This window comes from Microtus pennsylvanicus, chromosome 9, assembly GCF_037038515.1.
Source record: "Microtus pennsylvanicus isolate mMicPen1 chromosome 9, mMicPen1.hap1, whole genome shotgun sequence".
NCBI lineage: Eukaryota > Metazoa > Chordata > Mammalia > Rodentia > Cricetidae > Microtus > Microtus pennsylvanicus.
In genome coordinates, this window is record NC_134587.1 from 60024805 (window position 1) to 60045256 (window position 20452).

Sequence of the window (20452 nt, forward strand, 5' to 3'; positions counted from 1 at the left end):
CGCTTTGTAAACCAGGCTGGCCTCAAACTCACAGAGATCTACCTGCCTCTGCCTCCAGAGTGCTGGGATTAAAGACGTGCGCCACCACCGCTCGGCTTAACCAGCTCTTTTTAAAGGCAGCAAAACGGTTGGTTGAGAACACTGACTACAAAACAGAGCGCAGATAGTGTCTGATTTACTTATGACATGCTCCATCTCCCAAACCATCCTTAGTCAGGGAAGGAGAATCTACCTCCTGCACAGCACAGCTGAGCAAGACAGGGCACTGAAGGCTTTTATATCAGGGTCCCATGGTCCCCGTGCCTCTAGAGAGTTGGGAAAATACCAAAACTCAAGAGACAGTTTTTCCTGGGTGTGTACCATAAACTCAAAACATTGTTAAGTTCAAAACCATCAGGATATGTACCTTTACCAGCCTCTCCCGATGACATGCAGATACAATCACGTTTCCAGGGCTCAGCTCCTCTTGCCAGCAAAGCCTCGCTCACGCTTAGCTGCACACACTCATCTACCACACGGGCATGTAGCAATTCCTTTGCAAACCAGTGTCCAGGCTGCATGGGCAGCAGCTTTGCCAGGTCTGTTTAGCACCGTGGATGACTACAGGTCTGGATGGGTTTCCATGTCTTCACGGTTGTGGCAGTTCGTCTTTGTCAACTTGACTGGATTGAGAATCACCATGGAAACACAGCTCTGGATACATCTGCAAGGGTGTTTCCAGAAAAGCCTTCATTGGAGAAGCAAGATTCCCTCTAAGTGTGGGCAGCACCATGCCCTGGGGTGGAGGCCTGGACCAGATGGAAGGAAGTGAACTAAACACCAGCACACATCTCTCTCGGGATGCAACGTGGCCAGCTGGCTCCTGCCACCGCCTTCCCCACCACCATGGCAGGTCACACCAGTGGTCCCAGGAAGGGTGCCCACCAGTATCTGGGGTATACGCAGGTATCTTTTGTGAAGGCTGCTGCTTGGGATGGGTGGGTGCCGTGCCCCGGCTGCCCCCACCCTTTTTCTTCAAATGTAGTTTTCTCATGTTGTGGAGTTTGGGCATCTCCAGGGACCTGGAAACGACCCCCACAGAGACAAATCCATCAGTGGGGCTGGGTAGAGATGGGAGGCATTCTGTTCCTGACTTTCGCCGAACAGAAAGAGGCTCACGACCTCTTTCTGGGAAGACTCTTCTCATTGTGCTCCCAACCCTCCCTTTTTCAGGGTTAAAAGACATGCCTAGTGGTACCTCAGCCTGCCCTGTCACTGCCCTTGGGAGCCCAGTGGCATCTCAGCCTGCCCTATCACTGCCTCAGGGAGCCCAGTGGCATCTCAGCCTGCCCTGTCCCTGCCCCAAGGGAGCTCAGTGGCATCTCAGCGTGCCCCACCACTGCCCTGGGGAGGGCTTTTTCAATCTGACTAGATACACAACCTACATATGTGTGCATGCACGCATTAATGTGCACACTCCCTGCCTGCACACTCTGCGTCTTTGTACCATGAACAAACCCCACTGTGCTCTCTACTGTGACACACACGCCCTCTCAGACTTCTCAGGAGGCCAGCACCCACAAATCCTGTGTGGCCCACCCAAGGGCAGCCTTGGTGTGACACCATCTCAGGTCCTCACAGACACAGCCTATGCAGAGCCAGGCTCAGGAAAGCATTCTGAAAGGTCAGACAGAGGTCATGTTTGATGCTGCAGCTCAGCTCTGGGATTACAGTGCAAACAGCTACAGGCAGGACATAGATGAGCATGTCTGTGTCTGATAGGCTCTATTTAGGCACACTGGGGCAGGGGCTGCCCAGCTCTAACACAGAGTCCATGAACTCGCTCAGATAAAGAAAATGCCTAAATATGCATAGGGACTTTAAGCTGTTTTTTGACCACTTCACATGTGTGAGTGCAGAGCAGAGGTTTTAGTAGTATACAACTTTAATTCATATTTAAGTATCCAATATGGTTAGTTGCTTACCAGCTGCTATGCACTGGTGTTTGGGGGGCTAACCTACACTAAACATTCTACTAGGCTGATGGGATGACTGTGGAGAGCTGGAATGTTACAGGTTGGGAGCCAAATTATCCTCAGTCCCCTTAACTGTCCACTTCTGTGTCTGATATCATATCCACGTGACTTAGGTAATCCTTCTGGAACAGACTGAGCCCTGCCTTCCACCAATTAAGGCTGATGACGTCATCAGAGAGCGTCTGAGGCCGATAGTAGAAACGTCCTCACTTCCTACCAGTGTGTTTCACATTTTTTATTATTAACTTTAAAGGTACGGGTATTTACACTTGCATGTATGTGTGTCATGTGTATGCCAGAAGAGTGAGCCAAATCCCTTGTAACCAGAGTTAGACTGTTGTGAGCTGCTAGCTGGATACTTGGACTCAAACCCAGGTCCTCTGCCAGAGTAACAGGTGCCCTTAATGTCTGAGCCGTCCCTCCAGCCCCTGCCCCCACAAGTCTGTTTTTAAGTGTCTTAATTTACTATTTTCTTCATCCTTTAGGGTTATGATTGCGGTGATGAAACACCATGAGAAACAAGCAACCCGGGGAGGGAAGGGTTTATTTGGCTTCCATATCTAGAGTTCACTGAGGGAAGCCAAGGCAGGAACTCAAACTGGCCTGGAACCCGACCTGGAGGCAGGAGCTGATGCAGAGGCCTGGGAGGGGTGCTGTTTACTGGCTTACTTCTCACGGCTTGCTCTGCCTGCATTCTTACAGAACCCAGGACCACCAGCCCAGGTGTGGCCGCACCACAAGGTCTGGGCCCTCCTCTATGGATCATTAAGAAAATGCCCTACAGGCTTGCCTACAGCCCCATCTTATAGAGGCATTTTCTCAACTCAAGTTCCCTTTGCTCGGGTGACTTTAGTTTGAGCCGGGTGGACATAACACTGGCCAGCATAACTGACCTTCTGTCAACTTGACCCAAATAATAACACGGAAACCACACCAATTACAACACTGTTTAGTCAATAGCTTAGGCATATTTCTAGCTAACTCTTACATCTTAAATTAACCCATTTCTATTAATCTATGTATTATCATGAGGCTGTGGCCTACTGGTAAAGTTCTGGCTGGCGGCTGGCAGCATTTTCCATTGGCAGCTACATGGTGTCTCTTCTACTCAGCCTACTTTCTATATCTCTCTTCAGATTTCCCATCTGGCTTTACTCTACTAGGCCACTGGCTAGCTTCTTTGACAACCAATGGTAATAAAACATATTCATAGCATACAGAAGGGAATCCCACATCATGACACACAAGCACATCTCTGTTAAGATACATTTCCTTTCTTGTTCATCCCCAAGATCACACACTAATAAAAATAATCATACTATGAAATATTTTACAAACCAAGTCCCACAACTTTATAAATTCAAACACCTTAATAGTTGTCTCTTTAAAAATAGCTAGTCTCTTTTAAAATCAAAAGTCTCCGTAAAACTCCCAAATCTCTTTTTAAAAGTTTGAAAGCTCTCACCTGTGGGCTCCTGTAAAATTAAAACTAAATTACTTTCCTACTTCGAGAGAGAAGAACCAGGGAGCAGTCACAAACTGAAGAAAGAAAACCCAAACTCCAACAGTGTAAATAACTCAGTGTCCACTCACGATCTTCTGGACTCCTCCAAAGGACTTGGGTCACTTCTCCCTCTGCAGCACACAGCTTGTCTTCTAGGCTCAGGCTGGCTCCACTCCACGACTGCTGCTGTTCTTGGTGGTCATCTCATCGTACTGGTGTCTCCAAAATGCTGGTATTATCTGCTGAAACCCGGCTGCGGTTTCACCAATGGCCTCTCCTGGGCTCTCTTCATGGTACAAAGGCTCAGTTTTTCTCCATGACCCCTAGAATCCTGGGGCTTCAACTGCCACTCCACCTGCATCTTCACCAATAGCCTTGTAGCTTCTCACAAGGCCAAGCCTCAGCTGCTCTCCCCAAATCCTTCATGCCTTCAAAACCAGTACCTCGTTCAGCTTCCAGCAAGAGGTACAGCCCAAGCTGCCTCTGGAGCATGGCTTCTGGGTGCCGACTCTCAGGAAACACTTCCCAGGAGACTTCACCAACAATGCTGGTCTCTTCTTAATCACCGCTAATTTCTCAGCTCCAGCTGACCAGCATCCATTGTCCAAGTAACACAAAGGTTTTATTTCAGTGGCTCTGGACTCTTATTAATCATGGCTGATTCGTCAGCCCCAGCTGACCTGACACCACAGATTCTTCACACAGAAGGCCTGGTAGTCTTTGCTTCCCTCTGAAAATTCACAAGCCAGGCCTCCATCTGCACTGCCCTGAACATTCCCTTCTTCCAAGCTCCTACAGGACAGATCACTGAGTTCTCAGTACCCAGTGGCTTTGCTAGTCCAAGTTCCAAAGTCATTCCACTGTCCTCCCACAAACAACATGGTCAGGTTTGTCACAGCAACATCCCACCTTCCTGGTACCAATTTCTGTCCTGGTAGGGATATTATTGCTATGATGAAACACCATGCTCGAAAGCAAGTTGGGGAGGAAAGGATTTATTTGGCTTACATATTCAGCCACAGTCCTTTGAGGGAAGCCAAGGCAAGAACGCAAACAGGGCAGGAACCTGGAGGCAGAAACTGATGCAGAGGCCATGGAGGGGTGCTGCTTACTGGCTTGCTCTTTATGGCTTTCTCAGCCTTTCTTATAGAACCCAGGACAATCAGCCCAGGGATGGTCCTACCCACCTTCAATGCCCTGGGCCCTCCTCTGTGGAGCATTAAGAAAATGCCCTACAGTCCCATCCTACAGGTTTGCCTACAGCCCCACCCTACAGTCTCGCCTACAGCCCTATCCTACAGGTTTGCCTACAGCCCCATCCTACAGGTTTGCCTACAGCCCCACCCTACATTCTCACCTACAGCCCCATCCTACAGGCTTGCCTACAGCCCCATCCTACAGGTTTGCCTACAGCCCCATCCTATAGGCTTGCCTACAGCCCCATCCTACAGGCTTGCCTACAGCCCTATCCTACAGGCTACAGGTTTGCCTACAGCCCCACCCTATAGTCTTGCCTACAGCCCCATCCTACAGGCTACAGGTTTACCTACAGCCCCATCTTACCGTCTTGCCTACAGCCCCATCCTACAGGCTTGCCTACAGCCCCATCTCACAGAGGTTATTTTCAATTGAGGTTCCCTCCTCTCAGATAGGTTTAGCTTGTGTCAAACTGACATATCACTTGCCAGCACGCTTAATTTTAATATTGAAAACATTCATACATGCATATGTTGCTCCATCTGTGGGTTCATTCATGTGAATGTAGTGCGCACAGAGGCCAGAAGAAGGGCACTGAGTCCCCAGGAGCTGAAGTTACAGACAGATGTGAGTCACCTGATGGGGTGGTGGGAACGGAACCTGGGTTCTCTGCAAGAGCAGTGCTCATCTTAACCTCAGCACCATCTCTGCAGTCCCCGTGGTTCTGTTTCTGTAAAACTTTCACAAAACAATTATCATGTTAGAACATGGTGCTTGGGGGCTTCTGGTCCATGGCTACTCGTGTTTAGTTCCAGAATAAGCCTGCTGCCCTTTGGCATGGGAGCTCTGCCTACCATCTCCAGGCAACTGCTGTACCCCGGAGGATCCCACGGCTCTCCCAGGACACGCACCATGTCCACCATACCAGATGTTTTGCAGTTGTGTCTCCCGTCCTTAGAACTTCCTGACAGCAGAAGTAGCTGCACTGTTTCCCTATGGAACAAATTTTCATCCACGTGTCCAAGGCTGGAAGTGTCAGGCCAGTGAGACGGGTTAAAAAGCCATCCCGTTCAAAGTGGCTGAGAAATGTTTTCTAGTTGAAGTCCCCACGTGACACTCAGCTCGATTACAGTCACTGGCAATGGAGCATTACAAAGGGTGGCTCTGCAGTCCTGTATCACACACCCTGTGAGCAAACACGGGCCTCAGGCAGGTGGACAGGCAGGGCACGGCTGGCAGGGGCCCTCGAGGCAGCCCCAGCTCCCCCACAGTGTAACCTGCACGCCTGACCACCATGGTGACCTTGGAGCGAAGTCTGTCTTTCCTCAGAACTGGAAGTGACAGCTGTGGCTGTGAGAACTGATGTAGACTGGAAAACAGAGGTGACAACTTCAAAGACATGATCGTCAAAACTGGTAGGAAAATTGGCCAGCTGACTCAATGACTGCTGGGACCAGCAGGTCAGACGTGGGGGACACAAACGCCCAGGCTGCAGACTCAGACAAGAATCTATGCTACAGACATAGAAAGGAGGACGTCCCCTTCCCCGAGGATGACAGTCTTTCCCTTGGCTTCTCTGTCTAGTGCATTGTTAACTCTGGGACATCCAGCTGGGATCAGAAAAATGTGGATGCTCAGAGCTAGCCATGCTGGCAGATGAACCATCCTTTGCCATCACCTGGGAGACACAGGTCAGCATTCTGCTTCTGATCCCCTTGCTGCCCTGGTCCAGAACCACAACCACTGTCCTGCACTGCCTCCCCATGGATCCTCCAAAAACAGCAGCTACCTGGCCAATCAGGGAGGTCCTAGCCGACGGGAGGCCACTAGAGGGCCACTGCCCACTAGGTCCTCTCCCACATCCCCACCCCCACCCCAAAGGCTCTGCATCCCTGACATGAATCAGGGGGCCTCCAACAATTTTGCTCCCCAGTAGCTATCAAGAAAGCCCTGTTTGATCCGTGTCATGGCCCCCCAGCCCCCATCTCACCGCTTCTGCAGCAAAGTCAAGGAATGCAGGGCAGGGCACTGTCGACCCGGAAAGACTTTTAAGGACCTGGGGCACGTCTGGTATGTGGATGAACCTGGTTTTAGACCGTCTCCTTCCCAGCCACAAAGAGAGGCTTTCATGGAGGAGAGGGAAAAGGACAACAGGCCCTGTGCTCATAACATGCATCTAAGGGGTCACACATTCGGAGGAGTCACCAGGGATGTTTCCCTGCCTCTGTCCCTTTAGCTCTGGACACAGCACCAGTTGAAACGATGAGAAGTGAGCCCAACGTGGTCTTGAAGGAAAATGGGTACCACAGATGACTTCTCACGTCCACCCTGCTCTCAGCTCTCCTCATTGTCCCTGCGGCCTTGCTCTAGGTGACACTTGAACCCACTAGCTGATGCCCCTGCATCTTTTAGTGGCAGATGACGGGGTGGCCATGCTGGAGGGTTCCTGGTCCACTTGGTGTTTATTACTGTGTCCACTGCTCACTCCAGGTGCTATGAGGCCAGTAGCCATTGTGGGCGTTCCTCCAGGGTTTGGGGGCATGCCTCATTCCGGACAGTCCCATTGCACACCCAGGGCCCCCATTCCTACTGCTTTTCCTGTTTGTCCCTGCGCGGACGTGCTCACCACAGGCCCTCCGCACAGTTCCCACGCCTTCCATCACAGCTCGAGCCCCTCCCAGCTCAGGTCGAGCATTTCTCCTCCCCCTCAGATGGGGACTTGGATTTGAGGTTTGGGTAGTCCTGCCGCCTTCAGGTCAGCGGATAACGGTCTGTGACCCCAAGGATCTTAACATGCAAATGAAAATTTAAGAGTGAAGAGCCAGTGAATCATAGCAGAGACCTGCTAATGTGCCGTCACAGTTAAAGGATACTGCCCCGACTCTCCAACTTAGATGCTTGCCGATGTGTTAAAGACAGTCAGGTTGCACGCATGCATCTTTGGCTGGTGCTGCAGTGAGGGAACAGAGGAGCATGGAGGCTTGCTGCTGCTTCCAGGTCCCACAGGCCAACCCAGGCTGTGGGGACCCTACCCTAACCCTGCGTACACACAGACCTCTGCAGACTGGGGCCAAGAGCAGGGAAGGACTGTGTCGTTCGCCTCAGGGTCCAGTAAGTTTGAGCACTGTTCTTCCCAGGAGGGTCTACTCTGAGCCTCGTGGTTCTTCAGGGTCTCATTCATCAACTGGGCCACCACGCAGATCAGAGTGAAGATTTCCACTCCTCAGAGACACGAGAAGAACCCATAGCAACAAGTGTCAGCTTTGGGTTAAAGAAAAGGGCAACTGTTTGAAACATGGTCTCCCCAGCTGAGCCATGCTGCGTGCTGCTGTCTGCTCAACAGACGGTATCTGTGGGGACGAGACCCCAGGAGCCACGGAACCAGCTCCTCCATTTGCCATCACTAGATACTGGATGGGGATATCGACACTCGGCGCTTCGAGTCCTTGTTCTATTTTTAAATGCTTGATTTGTGCCTTTTCAGTCGGATCTTATTCAACGAACACTGTACTGTGTGCTCAGCTGAGGAAGGGTAAACATTCCCCGGGGCTGTGGCGATGTGTTTGCACAGACCTCAATTACAAAATTAACAGGGCAGATTGTACTGTCTGTTGAGCTGCAGAGATGACAATCAAAACCTCTAATGAAGGGAGACAAGAGAAATAAGACCTAAGGACAATACTCGAAAGAACGGCTTGTTTATTTATCAAATTTGATTTACTAGCCAGCTGTGTGACTTCAGTTTAGAATTCACCAGAGAGAAGGGCCTTGCTCCGGAGCAGCAGAGACCCAGACTTAGTCAGAGCAGGAAGCAGGCAGGAGAAGGAGGGGGAAACAGTGACTGGGTGAGGTCTTCGCTGGTCATAGCATCCCTGTCTAAAGTTTCACACAAGCTCTAATAGCACTGAACAGGTAGCTCTTCTGCCTGAAGTAAACATGGGGTTTTGGGATTGGCAGAGGTAAGAATGAGGCTCATTCCCACAGGGGCATTGAGGTGAGGAGGGCTGACTGAGAGAGAGCCATAAATGGCCACAGCTCCATTCCTTAGCCCCGACGCCCCTAGGACTGGATTCTAAGCAGGAAAAGTAGATCAGGCCTGATTAGAGGGTACCCAGGGGCCTGACTCCCCACAGATGGAAGGAGTGCATGTCCAGCCCTATTACAGAGCTGCAGGCACGAGGGGAGCGCGTGCCTTCACCTCGGCCCCGGGCACCAGCCTCAGGCTGCCCCATCCTGGCATCCCAAGCAGTTCTGGGATGCCACAGACTCGCAAGGCAGGAGCCTTGTTCTCTTGGAGATGCCTGGCCACTCTCTGTTTCACAGAAAATTAATAAACGTGCATGCAAACTACCTTAAGAGACCCTTTGAGCCACTGCAGTGAGGGCGTGAGATGACCTGCGGAGTGGGGCTGCCCCAAGCGGTAGCAGTTCAGCAGGGGCATTGCCACCTGGACACCCCATGATGCCAGCCAAACTCTTCCATCCCAAGGGCGGAGGCTCCATAGCAACAGTAGGCACCAACCTACTACCTGAGCTTGGCTTATAATAACTAAATAGTGGTAATAGGCAACACAGGCTATATTCGTTTATGCAGATGCTTTGAACATACTTCCTTTTATAGACCTGTGTCCTCTTTCTTCTCCATTAGTCTCTGTTCCCCTAGATGCTCTGTCTTCTTCTCTCATGTCATGTGTCTGTCCATGATTTTATACATCTTTAAGTCTAGAGAGAAAAAACCCACATACATGTTCGTCCAGAGACTGCCTTAATTTATTTAATGTGATTAATCTCCTGTTGCATCCATTTTCCTACCAACAATATAACTTGATTGAGTGAAACCTCCCTCGGTTCCACTGCTTAGCACTGTGAGCAGTTTTAGACCCTGATGGGCAGGTGTCTCTGGGATGTGTGGACTGGGAGTCTGGATTACCATCCAGGAGCAGCCTATCTGGGCCACTCAGTGGACCTACCTGGATCACACAGTGGGTCTACCTGGGTCACGTGGTGGACCTACCTGGGTCGCACGGTGGGTCTATCTGGGTCTTGTGGTGGGGCTATCTGGGCTGCACAGTGGGTCCTCTTTTGGCATCTGGAAGAGGCTCTATACTGATTCCCACAGTAGAGCTAACAGTTGATGGTTCCCTTCATCCACATCTAGATCAGCGTTTGCTGCTTCCTGAGCAGCTGTCCTTGAGACCAGTGAGACAGAACTCAACGTCCTTCTGACTTTATTCATGACTTTATATCATGACTGTTAGCATAGAGCTGAACGTCTTTCCACATCTACTGGCTGTTTATATTTCTCCTTATGAGAACTCTTCATTAGCCCATTTCTTATTGAGTTGTTTTGGCTGCCGTTTGTTCTGTTTGAGTTCTCGGTGTATTCTGGATGTCAAACCTCTGCCAGACGTATAGCTAGCAGAAATCTATTGGAAGCTGCTGCTTCCTCGCTTGCTTCCTGTGCTGTGCCGAAGCCTTTCAATTTCATGCAGCTCCGGCTCTTCGCGGAGCTGGCTCGGAAAGCGCCCTTGCTGAGATCTTAAGACTTCTCTGCCTTTTCCTCTGGCAGTGCTAGGGTTCAGGTTTCACTTTACTGCAGCTGGAACTGACTGTCATGCCCAGTTCTACCAGCAGGTGTGCTGAAGGTGCCCTTTTCTCCCATGTTTATTGTTTCAGCCTCTATCAAAACTCAGGTGGCTACAGCTGTGTGGTCCTAAGTCTGTGTTCTCTATTCTATTCCATGGATCTGTGTGTCTGTTTTGTGTTGTGCTGGTATCTGTAGCTGGTTTTGTTTTTGTTTTTTTTAACTCTTTAGGGGCCCACTATCCTGCTCCCAAATAAACATACAGAGACATCCTTACTTATGAATGCTTGGCCTTAGCTTGGCTTATTTCTAGCCAGCTGTTCTTAAATTATTCTGTCTACCTTTTGCCTCTGGGCTTTTATTATTCTCAATTCTAAACACCTTTATTTCTTACTCCGTGGCTTGCTGTGTAGCTGGATGGCTGATCCCTGGAGGCCTCTCTCCTCCTTCTCTTCCTCTTGCTCCTCGATCTTTCTTCCCAGATTTCTCCTCCTACTTATTCTCTGCCTACCAGCTCCACCTATCCTTTCTCCTGCCTTGCTATTGGCCATTCAGCTCTTTATTAGACCAATCAGGTGTTTTAGGCAGGCAAAGTAACACAGCCGAAGTCACGAAGTCATGCTGCTCCTGTGTGACACGGGACACCATCCTCTGAAGATCCCACGCCTGAAACTGATTTTAAAAACGTGAAGCTAGGGCTGGCACTCACCTACAATCCCAGCTCTGGGGAGGCCCTGGCAGGAAGGAGGCAGCAGGCTTGAGGTGTGAGCATGGGGAAGCAGGGACCAGTTCTAAGGGGAACTGTCAGAATGTTACTGGTGCTGCTGAATTGAAACAAACTTCCACAGACAAGGGTGAGATTGTAAACCATACTAGGGGCCACCCTTTCTTCCTTACAGGGAAATGTGTCGTAAGGCCAGAGCTGAGCTTGGAGAGGCTTTCCTACCTCTGAAGCGCTTGGCTTAACACTGCATTGCATGATGGGAAGTGATGCCTCTGTGCCACCTCAGCTCCTGTGACTGCGATGCCTGAAAAAGGCAGTTCCCTAGGAGGACTGCAGGCCAGAAGGCAGGCTGGAGACATGCCTCACCAGCTGGACAACAAACCGCCAGGCTTCTGTTCCAGTCGGACCAGCAAATACTCATGCTCTGGGGTAAATGTTCTCAACTGTGAATTTTGACAAGTGGGAGCACCTACCAAAACTCACTGCCTTGAACATTTGGAACGAGTCTTAAAACCACATTTCCGAATTTCTTAACTGTTTGAGACAAAAAAAAGCAGAAACACACATCACCCTTACCGACGAAATCATAAAATTTTGTAACATTTCTGAAAACCCATCTTCAAAATGTTTTCGCACAGATGCACGTCTTTTGAGAGGTGTTTATCTCCTTGTTCACTGTCAAAACATCATTTGTAGCATCTACCCAGGAGAGGCGGGTGCAGTGTTTCCGTGGTTTTCAGAATATCTGCCCGGCGGCTTACTCACAGTGCCATCTGCCACCACAAACAAGATTGGCAGGTTTTCTCTCTCTTTTTGCTAAGATGAAGTGCCTGCTGCACAGTTGTCTCCCTGTCATGCCACCATGAGGTCACTGGAAGTCCTGTTTGTGTCCCACAGGAAATGGACGCCTCTCCCACGCCCCCCTCCTGTATGGCGACAGAGTGTGGTCCTCAGCTCTAGGGAAAGCCTGCCGTGCACGGCGAGGCCCAGGCCGGCCAGCCTCTCCCCATTCCATTGCCCCTGAGGAAAGAACCACTAGAGCTGGCTGTTGGGCTTCTACAAGGACTAACCCTGGAGCATCTGGGACCAGAACAAAACAAACGACACTAGAGATGTCTCTTGGAAATATACCACACACCAGAATGGCTGCAAAGTCTTATAGGAGGGGAAACTTGCTTCAAAGTTCTGATTTTATGGACTCTTTTTTTTTGGGGGGGGGGTGTATATCCCAAGGGGTTTCACCCTCCCTGGGTAGCAAAGGATGACCTTGAACTCCTGGTCCTCCTGCCTCTACCCATTCAGACAGAGGTTGCAGGCAGGCGCCACTACACTCAGCTTTAGGTAAAATTAAGTTAAAGCTATGTACTGAGAACTCCTGGCCATCGCCATGGACTCACTTCTGTGATGCCAGGTCTCCCCAGTATCCCAGAACTTTAAACAGAGCAGGGTGTGCCGTCCGCTGGTGCAAGGGACCAGTGCACAGCAACACTATCTTGCTCTCTCGAGAGCTGCACTCCAAGTGGTCTATGAGTTTCACAAATTAAACCAATTGTGCCCTGTAACACAATCAATCAAATTCCAGCAGCTCCAACTCACAAACCCAGCAAGCGGACAGTTTTTCCAGACTACACAAGAAACACACAAGACATCTGAAAGATAATGGTTTTTAATTCTCTAGGTTCTCACTTATGCAACATAAAAAAGGCATAATTATGTGACCGGATAGGACATTTTTACAAAAAAACAGTTCCCTTCATCATCTGGTCAGTAGTATATAAATATTTACAATGAAAAAATAGTCAAGGAGAAGGGAAACCTCCAATATCCAAGTCGATTTCTTTCCGACACTTATCACAATCTGAAAATAAAATGATTCCGCCTTGCTTGACTGACACCCGCGCTGCTCAGCTGGTGGCCTGCAGCTGGGCGCTGCCCAGCCGAGCCAGCCCTGCTCCACATGGCCCTGTCCTTTGTACTGCTTTACAGGTTATCTGAAATAGCGAACTAAATATAAAAATGTAAACTTTGGAAGAGAAAGTAAGAACAAGTGTGTAAAGGCGACGCTTGGGTATCCATGTCCTTATGCAGGCTAGTGTGTCAAACACTAAAACCAAAGTAAAACATGTGTGCATTTTCTTAGAGACACGTTCCAACTTAGTGTGATCATGGTAACAAAACTGTCTCTACAGAGGATGCTAAAAAATAGCAGACGTTACTCTTAGTTTAGGAACACACCACTGTCCTAGGTTTTCTGTTTTGTTTTGGCAAGAAACAGTTTGTTGTTTTTTAAAGTGACAAATATAAATTATGTGGTGGAAATAAGATGCTCCAACACATCACAGTGTCTTTCAACTACGAAGACTATGTTGTAGGTGAGCAGCCTGCTGAACTCGGCAACATTACACTCAAGTCCAGAGGGTAACAAGACTTCTCCCAGCAGACATAGTGCTGAAACGCTGTGGCCTGTGTGCAGACCGGGGCACCTGCAGCTCCAGCTGCCTGGAGGGTCTGGGCTCCAGTGGGCGTCTAATAACCCTGAAACAGTCTCACGTGTGGGAACTGCGTCGCCCCCTACCGACCAGAGAAACCCGAAGCCTGGGTTCTCTGGCTTTGTAATGTTCATTGAAGTCCAACCTGAAGCTGAGAAACCGGAGACTTTCATCAGAGCTGGTAGTCAGCAACACCAGAAACTGCTGCACAACACCCTAGGATGGAAACCGGAGGAGAATCAGTTGGAACACCTTGTCCAGTAGGCCCTCCCAGGGCCACTGCACCAACAAGCCTCTAGCAGGAATGCTCCCAGCAGGAGCCACTTTTGGCACAGTTAGACAGGCAATGCACTCATTCTGTGCAAGAGCACCTGGCCGCCTGACATCCCCTCTGCATTCACGCCCCAGGAATAAGCTGAGTCACAGATGCTAAGGCATCTTATTCTGTGGTGAGCATAGAGCTCAGGGTCCACAGGTCGGCCCTCGCTTCTCACTGGCTTACAAATGCATGCTGGGTCATCACTCTACAGGGGAACGGATTCAAGCTCAAAACCACTACTGGGGCTGCACACCAGTGTGAAAGGCAGCCTTCCTGTAGGACACAAGGTCTGTCAGATGCTGATGTAGCAAAGTCCCTGTGAGTAGTCATGGCTTAGATCTCTCAACAAGCCCACTCTGCCTACACCTTCCAAGGCAACGACACTCAGTGAGTCACTCTGAAGAGCATGGGAAGTCACAGGTTCCCAGGGCCAATCTCCCGTCAAGGCTCTCATCCGAGCTGGACAGCTGCCCCAGGAGAGCCGAGAGAGGATGAATCTTCAGGGGGACCAGCAGCTCCCGAGGCACACCACCCTGAATGCTGGTCCTATGACAAGGATGACCTAGATCTCCATCATCTGAAAGCAAGCGCAGCCATGGAAGAGGGCACCGTGGTTTGTACTTATACGCACCTGGTAGAAGTGCGTAAGTATTCGCAGCTGTGAACACATTTTTGGTATGGAGTCCTGGAATTCACGGATCCTCCTGTTCTCCTCCTCTTCCTCTGCCGCCGTCACTCCCCACTGGCCCTGGACAATTAGAAGCAGCCAGTTCAACTGCTGGACGCCTCCTGATGTGATACCAACAGCACCGCAGGCTGAGCACGACACTGTAAGACCCACTCCCACTCTGTGCACCACGGGAGAGGTGGCCCTGTGTCCGTCCATGGTCCCTCATTCACACAGTAGTCCGAGTGCTGGAACTCCTGACTCCAGGGGGAACTCCTCTCGCAGTCTCCCTAGAGACACATCCATCTACTCTCATACTAAAAGGTCATTTTCAGCCACACATGCATGGTAGTCCACACCTGTAATCCCACCTGAGGCAAGAGAATAGTTACGCTGAGGCCAGACTGGGTTGTCACAGTGAGACCATATCCCATCTCTTCCCCCAGGAAACGGTAGACTGGACTGCACATATGTCCAGCCAGCCTGTGTGGGAGTTACAAGTTCTCTTCATCAGCGCACATGGTAAATTCCATCCTTTGCATTCCTGGCAGACACTCTGGTCTTAAGAAACTGTTATTTTGCTAGGGCTTCTCATCTGCATTTTATGTGGTTTGCCCATTGATATTCAGAGCTCAGGCTTGCTCCTTCTGAGTCTCATCGGCCTCAGGTGCCTCACACTGCCTGGCAATGGAACTGTGGCTAGGCAGGGTGGTAGCTTTTCCAGCAGGGCCGACTGTACTCTCAACAGGTTTCTTCCCCTTTAGTGAACAGAAACAAATCCTGCTGGGCACAGACAGAGCAGCAGGATTTGGTATTAGCACTGTTGGATTTGAGGTTTGGGTTTGATTATTCTTTGCCATGCCCTTGATTGTTTCATTTTGAATAAACAAAAAAGTTTATTCTACGCCATTATATGTTGGACGTATGTGAGCTGTCTCTGATCTATAGGAATCCACAGGACTACAGCACTGGACTTTAAAATGGGACTGCGTTTTACGTTAGGAGAGTGGCATGAGACTGGGGACAAGGAACAGAGGTTTACTGACTAACTTATGTCAACCTGACACAACTATAGTGATCTGAGAGAAGGGGCCCTGAGAAAATGTCTCCATGAGATCGTGCTGTAATCAAACCTGTGGTTCATTTTCTTAGTTAGCAACTGAAGGGGGAGGGCCTGGCCCATCGTGGGTGGTGCCACGCCTGGGCTGCTGGTCCTGGATTCTCTAAGAAAGCAGGCTGAACAAGCCATGGAAGGCAAGTCAGTAAGCAGCACTCCTTCATGACCTCTGCATCAGCTCCTGCCTCCAGGTTCCTGCCTGCCTGAGTTCCTGCCCTGACTTCTTTCAGTGATGGACTCCAATGTGGAAGTGTAAGCCAAATAAACCCTTTCCTCTCCAACTTACTTTGGGTCACAATGCTTCATTACAGCAATAGAAATTCTAACTAAGACAGAAGGGTGTGGCTTAAGAGTAATGTATTCATGTGTCAAGTAGACAAAGCAGGAAGTTAGTCATTACAACTTTCTGCTTTGTCTACTTGACATGATACAGCTCCTCAAACGTCTGCTACTGTATACAGCCTGAATTGTGAACGGAAACAAACCCTCTCTCCCCTAGGCTGCTTCATCAGGATACTTTGTTACAGTTGGAGGAACATCAGCATAGGGGACTAGCTCTGGGAGCCTTGCAGGACACCAAGAGTTCAAGAAAGTCAAGTTGTCGATAGCATTCCTTATGGAAATGTGCACGTCACATTGTTTATTTTCAACGTTCATCCCAACTGCCACTGAGACAAAGAAAACTGACTGCTGCAGATTAATTTTTTTCTAGACAGCTGGACAAACTCACTCATTCCAATAATTCACCTCAGGGTTATCTTTGATTTGATGCCAACCACTTCTGCAAAAGAACCTGCTTTCTCTGCCCTACTTCCCTGCCATGCTCACACTGGGGGACCATCAGTGCCTAGTCTCATTCTCACCTACGAAGCTCTCAGAGTTCACAAATGGTCATATCTGCCACACAGATCTTTAATCAGATTTTACTTGGGATTAATTATTTTTTCTTTTATTTTGCAAAAGTAATTTTATTAGACCAATACAGACTCTGTATTCTTGGAATGATCTCAAACATTCTGTGACATATTTTCCATTTCCATCAACTAATAAAAATATGGAGCTTCACATGCATGTTCTACTACACAGAGAGCAGCAGGAATTAAGCCAGTTAATCCGCACCAACACTTCACAGTTCAGGACAGAGTGATTCTGAATGCTCTCGCCTAGTGGGACAGACCCTCAGGGAAGTAATAGAGAATCTCACGGAACACGGATGTGTACAGAAGTGTGGGAGTCACAGGCAGCAGGAAGAAAGTATGCTAATGCTAGAATCCAGGAGTGTCAATGTGTAAAATGTAGTTTTTAAAACTAAAAGAAGTAAAAGCCCTTCAGTCCTAAATTTGAATTGGAAATATCATAATAACAGAAGGGGTTTTGAGAAGAAAAGTGGGAAGAGAGTAGGGAGGAGCCATGAATTGCAGAAGGAAAGACCTCTGGGACTGCTCCACCTAACAGCAACATGACAGAACGCGGAAGCCAACCTCCGCAGCAAGGCACTCAAGATGCCGAAACCCTTTCAGGAGCCAGTCCCACCTCTCACAGATCCAGTGGACCAAATCTGAGTGACTGTTGGATTTAAATAGATTCTGCAGGCAGTTTCAGCATCACAGCTCCCCCTACATGATCAGGTGTCTCTGAAACACACCCAATAGGCCTGCACTTACTATGTGCCCGTGGCCCTTCTGTAGCTGAGAGCTGACATCTGGGGAGACCACCACCTGCACACATGCTATTATCAGAATGACAAATCTATTTTTGTTTGTTTGATTTTGGGGTTTTTTTGAGACAGGGTCTTACTATACAGCCCTGGCTGTTCTGAAACTCACTCTGTAGACCAGGCTAGCCTTGAATTCAGAGATCCACCTGCCTCTACCTCCTGAGTGGTGGGATGAAAGGTGTGCGCCACCACGCCTGCCTGGACCAGTAAACTCTTAAAGGCTGATTTTAGTGTCATGTGACACATAGTCAAACAGCTTTCCAGAGGGCGGGTTCGGAAGGGAGCGGCCAGCAGGATTGAAGCTGACTGATGTTGGCTAAGTGCCATGCCCACCACCTGTGAAAACCGGACACTGAGGTCACAGTATCATGATTACTTTACAATTCAAGCCATGACAATTCCAACGGCACAGAGATGGCTAAGGTGGAATCCTGTGTCTGCCAGTCACACACAGGCCGCTCGGCAGGGGTCAGGAGATTATGTATGTGCAAATCTCATGGCTCTTCAGAATTACCCACAAACCACTGCAGCCAATAGCACCAAAAGGACACATCCTCCTGCTTCCAAACTCTACCGCACCTCAGTGCCTGTGACATGGTTGTCAAGTCCCTCATGTGGGCTTTCCAGGAATAAAACTCAAAAGTAAAATCAACCTAACTGCCAACTAAACAACAAGCACCTCAAAAGAGCAGACAGTCCAGGCCAGGAAGAACAAGAAACCCCAGCACCAGCCTGACTTGTGTGATGGATCTCCCTCACTTTTGGCCACTGGGAACACAGAAATGCCCTAAGGAACCTAGTTCATGCGTTAGTAAACAGGTCAGGTGCCTGATGGCTCAGCACCGGGCTGACTCTGGAGGTAACAGTACAGACAGGGTCAAGTTTGGACACTGGGGCATCACTCAATTTGACAGCAGTTAGAACTTCCCCTGACCCAGAGTAGACTACAGACCACCTCAGTGTAGGCGGAGATTTCAGCAGAAAAGCCGTTGCTGCCGCCCATGTGACTGGCCAACAGTGAAAGCATGAGTTTCATACCTACCTCGATTTCACGCTGTTTCTTTTTCTCTTCAAACTGTAGCCGCCTCTGTAATTCTTCCAGAGCGGCTCTGTACATCGCATCTTGGGCATTTTGAAGTTCAATAATTTGATCAAACACAGCTCTGAGTTGATTTAAAAGTACCTGAAAAGGCATGGCATTTTTAAATGAGCGGAACCTCAACATGCCAGTGAGGTGTTTCTACAAGATATGACTCTAGAGCTTTGTCCCCTCTAGCCCTGAGACACTGGTCCCCAGGATAACCATGCTGGAGGAGTTTGGGTCATGAGGCCTCTACCCTGCCAAAGCAGTCAATGCTGTCACAGGGGCTCCTGGAGTCCCACAGGACTGAACTGACTTGAGAATGGACTGTTTAACGTAACATCTACTGCACAAAGTGTGAACACACACTAAATATCTGAGCCATTGGCCAAACAGTATGGTAATATAGTTTTTGTGTCATTATTTGAGTCTGGGTGGCCAGGAAATAAAAGCACAATCTCCATTTACACCTCTAATCTCAGCACACTGGAGGCTGAGGCAGGAGAATCACAAGTCCCGGGCCAGTCTGAGCTACATAGCAGGACCCTGTTCTAAAACAAACTAACAATCGTTACATCAAGCATCCACAAAGGCACAGCCCCAGGCCTGTTGGAGCCTAAGGCAGGGCTCCTTCTGTAAAGCTGGTTGGGAGCCACCCCAAACATCCCCGTGTCCACTGCCCTAGAGGCAGGCAGCAGCAGACTCTCTGGACTTTGCTCATACCCACAGCCAGTCTGCAAAGGCAAGAGTTAGGGTGACTCAGTTTGTGTCAGGCACTTCCCATCCTCCTATGGCTCAGTCCCCTTGTTAGCACAGCCACAGAGAGCACACTTAGTAGGGTGCCTGTGAGGGTGTAGTCCTTAGCAATTCCAACATTACATCTGTGACTTCACACCTTTCTAACCTATGCAAAACAATATGAAACAGTCTGAAAAGGGTAGCACAGACATCTACATGGTTACCATGGTGAATCATATTATTTAATTCCCACAAATTTACATTGTGCCTCTGAACACAGGAGAGCCTGTCACTGGTGTGAACACGAGTGAGTGCTCCATGTCTAATGCACATCACAGAGAATGTCTGAGGACACCTTCACAGCAAACACAGGTGTGACAGACACCCACTGCAGTATCAACCTCACAGTGCTGGACTTAGTGAATGCTCAGCAGGACCCAGGACCACTCCAGATGCACATTTCATGAGCATGCTCGAGTATTTTAAGTGCTTCTAATGCCACTATCTCAGTTATGTAGGAAGCAGATTCCACAGAGCAGTGCCTTGGATCACTATTTGTTGTACACTCACTAACAATTCAGTTTATCCAATACTTTCTCCACCACAGTAGGCTAATGCAGGTGAACAGAACACAGAAGACTTGGTAGAACACAGGCAGCAGTGCTCCCTGCAGGCCTGGGATGTCTCGAGCAGTGCACACTGTAAGGAATGCTCTGGAGGCTTCACCCAGATGCAGTTTCCCTGATTCAAGCTCAGGACGTGTTCTTTCTCAATCCAGATCTTTAAAGGAAATCAGAACTCCAGAGCCTTGCTACTCAGCACCTTCCCGGAACAGGGGCCTCTACAAGAAAGAGATTCAGCAAAAAGACCTGGGCCAGAGGATGTGCATAGCTCTGCACAGTCTGTTTGATTTCATGCAGCCACACACCATTGACTAAAACACCGCTATCCCTAGACTAAGAACATGACACCAGATGGGTACTCAGTCTAGGGCATCTGCATCCTTTGTGGCTTCCATCCATGCCACCACTTGTCTTAATGACTAGATGCCTTGCTGGGGTCCGAAGGCCGTCACTCAGGATGAATTCTGCTGTTCCTACACCATCAACAGCACACTGCTGCTCACTGCTGCTGTCACAGATACATCAGATGGTAGAGTACGCTCTCGTTTCACCAATTTTATTACAATTCTGCTCAGAATGTGACCAGCAAACACCTAGTTTAATAAACCTTTCTCAGGTATCACTGATGCAGTAGGATCTGCCAATTCCCAAGCTGCTGTATTTGACAGTTTCAGCTCC

At 49.2% G+C, this 20452-nt stretch overlaps 1 protein-coding gene across 2 annotated transcripts in view; it reads right to left on the reverse strand.

Annotated features, from left to right (window-relative positions):
* Positions 1-12673: 12673 nt before the first annotated feature.
* The window catches only part of Tubgcp3 (tubulin gamma complex component 3), a 54129-nt gene continuing 46350 nt past the window's right edge, over positions 12674-20452 (reverse strand). For both annotated transcript variants that reach the window (XM_075986169.1, XM_075986170.1), the window contains 3 exons: positions 18375-18515; positions 14463-14579; positions 12674-13728 (listed from right to left, as the gene is read on the reverse strand). In XM_075986169.1, coding sequence (XP_075842284.1) covers positions 13570-13728; positions 14463-14579; positions 18375-18515 — 417 coding nt within the window. In that variant the 3' untranslated portion in view covers positions 12674-13569. The remainder of the gene's footprint in view (positions 13729-14462; positions 14580-18374; positions 18516-20452) is intronic.